This window comes from Polypterus senegalus, chromosome 3 (assembly GCF_016835505.1).
Source record: "Polypterus senegalus isolate Bchr_013 chromosome 3, ASM1683550v1, whole genome shotgun sequence".
NCBI classification, from domain to species: Eukaryota; Metazoa; Chordata; class Cladistia; order Polypteriformes; family Polypteridae; genus Polypterus; species Polypterus senegalus.
In genome coordinates, this window is record NC_053156.1 from 95,227,070 (window position 1) to 95,236,690 (window position 9,621).

Here is a 9,621-nt window from a genome sequence, read left to right on the forward strand (position 1 = left end):
GCATGAAACAGCACTGTAGAAAAAAACATGAACGTGGAGACCTTTAAATCCTTAATTGACAGGATTTTGGTCACATTAAGTAAACAGGATGATAAGTGATCTTAATCCATGTTCTAATGTTATAACTGATGACGAATCAAAACACAAAAATTATTTTACTTTCATTTACATTATAGAATTATATAAACAATATAATATTGTCTGAATAAATTGCTCTAATCATGACATTTTTAACACTTAATATTTGAAAGTAATCATAGAAGATCGCATTGCTTAAAACCAGGGGTTATGTTTCACATCCTTAAAGCAGATATATTTTGACTACAGCACTATGAAACATTTTGTTGAACTTGGATGTTCTGTTCATAACTACAACATTCATTACTGGTAACACATAAAAAGTTAAGAAAGTCCTTAAATGTTCAACCACTTACATGTCCCACAGGTATAGGGAGAGGTCTCTTGGAGTCACTCCGACCTCGACAAGCACGAATCACTGTTTTATGTCGATGAAGATGAATTTCAGCCTCAAGCTGGTTCCATAATTTGTCATGTGCTGGACCTTTCATATCCCGGCCAAGTAACTGGATTTGCTGAACTCTAAAAGAGTAGAATTAAACAAGATTAATACTAAGAAACTACTAGAATTTGGTCAGTACTGTTTTGCAGGGATCATTCAACTAGTCAAAAAAATCAGTTTATTAGTAAGAAGGGAAGGGAAAAAAAAATATACAGATGAAATTAACACACACACACACACACATACATTTATACATAAACATATAATACGCGCTTTATAAAGTGTCGCAGGTTGTGCAATATTATAACTGTAGTGCAAGTTTACAGTGGGGTAATTGTACTTATAAGTACAAACAGTTCTACAAGAAGCAATTGATTGAGTGTGTTTATAGTTCTTGGGATGAAACTGTGTCTGAACCGTGAGGTCCGTACAGGAAAGGCTTTGAACGTTTTGCCGTGGCTGAGGCAGAGTGGGCTTGATGCCGATAATTCTCTTTCCGATCAGCTGCTGCTGTGATTCCCCACTCAGATACAGTGATTTCATTACTCCGAGTGTTGTGCAGTGAGAGTAATATGGAATAAGATGATCTGTTGTGGCAACCCTTAACGGGAGCAGCTGAAAGGAGGAAAAAAAAGGTGCAGTGAGAGTTACAACGCTAAAGCAGTTATGGTATTTGGAATAGTTTGACCATTCTGTGGACCATTATATTGTTACAGGTTAATTACAATCAGATGCATTACACTAATAAACAATACGCGGTTAGTTTCAGTGTATTTATAAAGCCGTGTCAGGAATGTGGTTCCAAGAAATAAAGGGTAACCACACAGGAACAGTAGCACTGCTTTGACGCTGGGTGCCGCCAGTCTGCAAAACCGAGCGGAGAACTTGCATAGGACAGGGTATGAGGTACCGTGGAAAAGTACGTGGCTTTACGCCAAGTGCAGGTTTTATACATCGTGATTTGAACGTGGAAACGTTCTTACGCAACATTTCTGTGCATACACACAGTTTATACATGAGGACCCTGGACTTTGCGGACGATATCTCTCTACTTGGCCCCACCCAACAATCCCTCCACAATCTCACTAAACTACTACAACGTGAGGCGGCAAAAATCTGGCTCTGAATTAGTGAGGCCAAGCGCAAGGTCATGCGCATCGGCTATGCCAGTGCAAACATCCCAGTCAATCAGCCAACAACAGTTTGAGGAAGTCGACTGCTTCACCTACCTCGGCAGCACCATGACGCCTGACGGGGGGGGACAGACATCGACGTAGCCTGCCATATTGGGAAAGCTTCATCAGTAATGCAACAACCGGGAGCAATATGGCGATCCAATGGCATTACACTGTCAATGAAGATAACGACTGCTAAATACGACCATCATCCCTACGGCGATATATGCGAGCGAAACTTGGAAGTCATCTGCAGCAATCACGAGACGCCTGAATGTCTTTCAGCAACGCTGCCTACAGCAAATACTGAAGGTCCCTTACCGGGACGACATCAGTGATGACGAAATCCATCAATGAACAGCTACCTAACCTCTAGCGAGCACTGTAGCAGAACGCCGCTTTCAAGTTGCTGGCCACATCCTCCGGCAACCAATAAATCGCCTTCCAAAGATCGCTATGAGCTGGATGCCCGCCCGCGGCACACGAAAGCGTGGGCGCCCAAAACAAACATGCCGACGTTCTTTCCCAAATTCGCTGGCGATCTCTTGTCGCCCAATGCGCCATCCAGTGTGGGAGGAACTAAGTCTAAAGCCTAAGTAAATAAGAATAATAATAATAATATGAACAGCACATTGGATAAGGGCAAGTGACGCAAGTGTCACTTTTAGATTCCCAGAATCACTTTCGGTTTCACTGTCCATTTCAATTTCACTGCCTGAGACAGATTCACTTTGACATCACTGCTGATGAGGTGTTTCTTATGAGGGAAAGGTGTTGGTCATAAAGTTTATTATGTAAACATTCTTCTTTTCAAGACTGCATATGCTTCAAATGTCCAAATGTTTGTTAATGGAGTGTGTGTGTGTGCATATACGCTGACGTCTGTGGTTTGATCACCATACGGTGAAGCAAAAGGTGCGTACACCTGACGAGCTCCAATTAGGTCGAAACATGTATTGTGTACTCTTTTTATTATTTGACAGGTTCTCTATAACATACAGTTAGGTCCATAAATATTTGGACAGAGACACCTTTTTTCTAATTTTGGTTCTGTACATTACAACAATGAGTTTTAAATTAAACAACTCAGATACAGTTGAAATGCAGACTTTCAGCTTTAATTCAGTGGGTTGAACAAAAAGATGGCATAAAAATGTGAGGGAACTAAAGCTTTTTTTTAACACAATCCCTTTATTTCAGGGGCTCAAAAGTAATTGGACAAATTAAATAACTGGAAATAAAATGTTCATTTCTAATACTTGGTTGAAAACCCTTTGCTGGCAATGACAGCCTGAAGTCTTGAACTCATGGACATCACCAGATGCTGGGTTTCCTCCTTTTTAATGCTCTGCCAGGCCTTTACTTCAGCGGGTTTCAGTTGCTGTTTGTTTGTGGGCCTTTCCGTCCAAAGTTTAGTCTTCAACAAGTGAAATGCATGCTTAATTGAGTTAAGAGGTGACTGACTTGGCCATTCAAGAATTTTCCACTTCTTTGCTTTAATAAACTCCTGGGTTGCTTTGGCTGTATGTTTTGGTCATTGTCCATCTGTTTCATGAAACGCCACCCAATCAATTTGACTGCATTTAGCTGGATTTGATCAGACAGTATGTCTCTGAACACCTCAGAATTCATTCGGCTGCCTCTGTCCTGTATCACATCATCAATAACCACTAGTGTCCCAGTGCCACTGGCAGCCATGAACGCCCAACCCATCATATACTGTCTCCACTGTGTTTTATAGATGATGTGGCATGCGTTGGCTAATGAACTGTTCCACGCCTTCTCCATACTTTTTTCTTGCCATCATTCTGGTAGAGGTTAATCTTGGTTTCCTCTGTCCAAAGAATGTTTTTCCATAACTGTGCTGGCTTTTTTAGATGTTCTTTAGCAAAGTCCAATCTAGCCTTTCTATTCTTAAGGCTTATGAGTGGCTTGCACCTTGCAGTGTACCCTCTGCATTTACTTTCATGCAGTCTTCTCTTTATGGTAGACTTGGATATCGATACGCCTAACCCCTGGAGAGTGTTGTTCTCTTGGTTGGCTGTTGTGAAGGGGTTTCTCTTCACCATGGAAATGATTCTGCGATCATCCACAACTGTTGCCTTCCATGGACGTCCAGGTCTTTTTGCATTGCTGAGTTCACCAGTAATTGCTTTCTTTCTCAGGATTTACAAAACTGTAGATTTTGCCACTCGTAATATCGTAGTAATTTCTCGGATGGGTTTTTTCTGTTTCCGCAGCTTAAGGATGGCTTCTTTCACCTGCACGGAGAGCTCCTTTGACCGCATGTTGTCTGTTCACAGCAAAATCTTCCACATGCAAGCACCACACCTCAAATCAACTCCAGGCCTTTTATCTGCTTAATTGATAATGACATAACAATGGACTTGCCCACACCTGCCCATGAAATAGCCTTTGAGTCAATTGTCCAGTTACTTTTGAGCCCTGAAATGAAGGGATTGTGTTAAAAAATGCTTTAGTTGCCTCACATTTTTATGCAATCGTTTTGTTCAACCCAGTGAATTAAAGCTGAAAGTCTGCACTTCAACTGCATCTGAGTTGTTTCATTTAAAATTCATTGTGGTAATGTACAGAACCAAAATTAGAAAAAAGTTGTCTCTGTCCAAATATTTATGGACCTAACTGTACCTATGATCTGCTTCTTGCAACTGAGAGGGCATAAAGAATGTCTGCAGACTATTCAACCAACCACAAGTGTTACCTGGTAAGTGACCATGCAGATAATCAAGATTACAATTCAGACCTATGGATATACACATACATACACACAAACATAACATAAAAGAATAAACAATGGTTTCACATAAAAATTGGCTTTTTCAGATAAAACAGATTCAGTGGAGGTGTTACAAAATCTAGCGTGATTAATTTTGTATGCAATATATTTAAAAGTTAAAAGAAATACTGGTACAATACAGGTGGTACAATGCTTAATACTGCTTGTTAATAGATTGGCATCCTGGAGGTCCGCAGTGGCAGCAGGTTTTCACTTTAACCAGCTTCCTAATTAGAGCCAGTTTATTTACTAATAAAGCAAAACGTTTTTGGCCACAGCTTTTGCTAACTTGCTTGTTACAATTCAGACCCTTTAAATTTCTTAAACTGCTGCATTAGGTCTTTAATTGCGGCTTGTTTTCTTAACCAACCATCAGTTACTAATGAGATGCAAATGAAAAAGAAGCCAATAGCTCTCCAGCTAATGTGCTTCCATTTAAACCTGTCTATATGCATAGTGAAGTATCTGTGTTAATAAAATGTTTTGAAATAAATGAAAGAGCAAGGAGGGAGAACAAAATGTCTAAAGTTCTCAAAAAACAAAAAATATATAATTTTTGTCTTTGAAAAAAGAAAGCACTAACAAGCAATTTAATTAAATACCAAGTTTCATTATCAGTCACGCCTGGCTGCTAATTATGAAACTGGCTGGATTGAAAAACCAAAAAGCCATTTTAGACTTCCAGGATCAAAACTGAGTACCCCTGTTGTAGTAGTCTCAGACACCTTCACACCTAGAACATTACCAAATCTTTTTCTTTTTTTCCCATATCAACAATTCTAGACAAAGTTGATTAATGAAAATTCTGTTAAGAGAAATATTAAATATTTGATAGAAGGGGATTCCCACATACAACATACCTTCCTGCTAATTCTTTGTCGAGGTATTTTGCCGCTAATCTGGCACCATATACTTCTGCCTGAAGGACAGCAATATGACGCCGCAGTGTTTCATTCTCCTTCTTCAGTAATTTTACTTCTGCTTCTAATTTTGCCTCCTTTACTTTTTCTTTCTTGTTTGCCTCCAGTTCCTTTTCCTGTATAGAACCAACATAATTCAAATTTCATCTTTAACCTTTGAATTAACGCATAAAATAAAAAACAGTAATGTTTCACTAGCTGATCGGGCAACAATAAAAATGAAGTGCCCATTTTTACCCCAATAAACTAGTGTCTTTTCCAGGGTCAGTTCACATCTTATGTCTAATACCTTGTGATCCTGCACTGAATAAGAGGGTTAAAAAATGTATGGATACATGAAATACACAAGACAAATTTGCTCACAATTGGTCGATTAAGTAGCAACTACTGAAATAAAGTGTATGTTCACATATTGTTGTTATCCAGTGTTGAAATTTAATAGGTTTGTTCAATTTAAAAAGAGCAGAGCACTCTTAGAGAGAAGTGTAGTTTGGTCATGATTTCTATGTGTACCGTAGTTTGGTCATAATTTCTCAGTTTGCCTAAATAAATCACTTTTTTCCCCAAATTCAAGCAGTTTTGTCACAAACCCTCATACCAAAACTGTGATTTACAATTTGATTGTTAATAAAAAGAGAGCACAAAGTTTCTCAAATCAGTAAGTTCTTTAAATATTTTATCATCCTGGTATGAGTCATGACATGACACAGATTTTATAGTGTCTTCAAAAAGGAAAATGTAAATTGCATCAATCCATGTTCAGAAAAGAACATGACCCCATTCTTTATCAGGCAAATAACCACATTTGGTAACTTCAACGGATATCAATAATGGCTTTGCCATACCTCTCCGTGAGGTTGTAGAACCAGCAAGCCAACCAGCAAAGATCAGGCTACTTCGCAGATAGTGACATCATGGCATCTAATAATTCAGCAGCAGCCCAGAACATTTGAGGTGGACGAGGTCATGGTTGCCTTTGGGAAATACATTAAGAATGAGCTGGACAAATGGGGCTTCAAGTTGTCTGCCAGGGCTTCTGAGAATGACTTCATGCGTGACATAGCGGCAGTACCAGAGTAAGGCTACAATGGACGGTGTCTACCTGACTCCTGAACAAAAAACCATGGGTGCCACTAGCCAGATAGTCTCCATCCTAGCCAGCACCATGTCCTCAATGTGGTGATGGGATCCAGGCCCTTAGGTGGAAGGAAAACAAGATCGTCACTCTACTATGAACAGGCATGGGTTGTAGAGCCCATGTCCTCAGTCTACCAGATCTGCAGTGACACCAAGAGAAAGGAGCAAGTGAGCTGCCCAGCTGTCATCAAAAGCTACAACGCCAACATGGGGGGCATTGACAAGTCCACCTCTACTGTACCCCCATGAAATCCAAGAGGTAGTACATGCGGATGTTTGCAGATGCAACTGATGCTAGCCTTACGAATACCTGGGTCATCTACAGGAGGAAATGCAAGACTCTTGCTATGGATGGCCTATCACTAAAGAAATTCAAGATTGAGATATTCAGAGGTGCCAGCAGCCAGAAGGCAGTTAAATCTCACCCTTCAAGGAGCTCAGCATTTCCAGGAACCCCCAGCACCTCCGATATGTCCCCAAGCCTGTCCGGGGCTACCGTAGCCACATTCTAGATGACTGTACAGTTTGACCTGTCCCTGTTGCATGCCCGTGTCTACACTAACCGTCAGACCTGCAAGTAGTGCTATAGGAGGGGGAACATCTTGAGGTAAAATGTGGTCTTGCAGGGTCTACAAGGCCCACCTGTGCCTCAATGCCGAGTGCAACTGCTTCATCAAGTACCATGAAGCAGTTACCTATGTGACTGGACTTTGATATGTGTGTGAAATCTGAATGAAGCAAAAAAAATATATATATTCCTAACAAGAAAAAAATGTTCCTAAATAAATGTTCCTTTAAGTTTGTGTTTTTCTTATATTTTTTTATATATGCATTTTTTGGAACATTTTTTACCCTAGACCAGTGAGGAACCATATATGGTAATTATAATGACCTTGATATGCAACATTTATTAAAAAAAAAGGGTCTTGTAATAACCTCCAGTAGTACTCTAGGGTTTAAATTTTTAATTTCTATTAATGCCCTATAAAGTTAAACTCCTAAGATTAAGCCCAAATTACAAAAGATAAAATGGGCAATCAGTCTCTCTTGATCACAGATGTTGTCCGTGACCTTAACTCAAACTCTACTGGATATATATATATATATATATATATATATATACACACACAAACTGGATTCCAAAAAAGTTGGGACACTATACAAATCGTGAATAAAAACTGAATGCAATGATGTGGAGGTGCCAACTTCTAATATTTTATTCAGAATAGAACATAAATCACGGAACAAAAGTTTAAACTGAGAAAATGTATCATTTTAAAGGAAAAATATGTTGATTCAGAATTTCATGGTGTGTCAACAAATCCCAAAAAAGTTGGGACAAGGCCATTTTCACCACTGTGTGGCATCTCCCCTTCTTCTTACAACACTCAAAAGACGTCTGGGGACCGAGGAGACCAGTTTCTCAAGTTTAGAAATAGGAATGCTCTCCCATTCTTGTCTAATACAGGCCTCTAACTGTTCAATCGTCTTGGGCCTTCTTTGTCGCACCTTCCTCTTTATGATGCGCCAAATGTTCTCTATAGGTGAAAGATCTGGACTGCAGACTGGCCATTTCAGTACCCGGATCCTTCTCCTAGGCAGCCATGATGTTGTGATTAATGCAGAATGTGGTCTGGCATTATCTTGTTGAAAAATGCAGGGTCTTCCCTTAAAGAGATGACGTCTGGATGGGAGCATATGTTGTTCTAGAACCTGAATATATTTTTCTGCATTGATGGTGCCTTTCCAGACATGCAAGCTGCCCATGCCACACGCACTCATGCAACCCCATACCATCAGAGATGCAGGCTTCTGAACTTAGCGTTGATAACAACTTGGGTTGTCCTTGTCCTCTTTGGTCCGGATGACATGGCGTCCCAGATTTCCAAAAAGAACTTCGAATCGTGACTCGTCTGACCACAGAACAGTCTTCCATTTTGCCACACTCCATTTTAAATGATCCCTGGCACAGTGACAACGCCTGAGCTTGTGGATCTTGCTTAGAAAGGGCTTCTTCTTGGCACTGTAGAGTTTCAGCTGGCAACGGCGGATGGCATGGTGGATTGTGTTCACTGACAATGGTTTCTGGAAGTATTCCTGAGCCCATTCTGTGATTTCCTTTACAGTAGCATTCCTGGTTGTGGTGCAGTGTCGTTTAAGGGCCGGAGATCACGGGCATCCAGTATGGTTTTACGGCCTTGACCCTTACGCGACAGAGATTATTCCAGATTCTCTGAATCTTCGGATGATGTTATGCACAGTTGATGATGATAGATGCAAAGTCTTTGCAATTTTTTGCTGGGTAACACCTTTCTGATATTGCTCCACTATCTTTCTGCAACATTGTGGGAATTGGTAATCCTCTACCCATCTTGGCTTCTGAGAGACACTGCCACTCTGAGAAGCTCTTTTTATACCCAATCATGTTGCCAATTGACCTAATTAGTGTTTATTGGTCTTCCAGCTCTTCGTTATGTTCAAATTTACTTTTTCCAGCCTCTTATTGCTACTTGTCCCAACTTTTTTGGGATTTGTTGACACTGTGAAATTTTGAATCAACATATTTTTCCTTTAAAATGATACATTTACTCGGATTAAGCGTTTGATCTGTCATCTACGTTCTATTACAAATAAAATATTGACATTTGCCATCTCCACATCATTGCATTCAGTTTTTATTCACAATTTGTTTAGTGTCCCAACTTTTTTGGAATCCGTGTGTGTGTGTGTGTGTGTGTGTGTGTATATATATTATATATATATATATATATATATATATATATATATATATATATATATATATACAGTATATATAGAGATATATATAGAGATATATATAGATATAGATATAGAGAGAGAGAGAGAGATCAAAATTATCTTAAAAAAAGTCACCAGTCTATGTCTTCAATAAATTACACATTTACAGTTAACAGTAATAGAAGATACATACGTTTTAACACTACAAATATGATACTAAGTATTTTAAGAAATTGTTTTCAACTAACATATTTAATAACATTAATGTTAAAGAAATACAGTAAAGTCTCGCTTATCCAACATTCCATATTATCC

At 39.3% G+C, this 9,621-nt stretch overlaps 1 protein-coding gene across 2 annotated transcripts in view; it reads right to left on the reverse strand.

Annotated features, from left to right (window-relative positions):
* The window catches only part of gopc (golgi-associated PDZ and coiled-coil motif containing), a 68,770-nt gene that overhangs the window by 29,700 nt on the left and 29,449 nt on the right, over window positions 1-9,621 (reverse strand). For both annotated transcript variants that reach the window (XM_039747634.1, XM_039747635.1), the window contains 2 exons: window positions 5,353-5,528; window positions 435-600 (listed from right to left, as the gene is read on the reverse strand). In XM_039747634.1, the coding sequence (XP_039603568.1) occupies window positions 435-600; window positions 5,353-5,528 (342 nt within the window). The remainder of the gene's footprint in view (window positions 1-434; window positions 601-5,352; window positions 5,529-9,621) is intronic.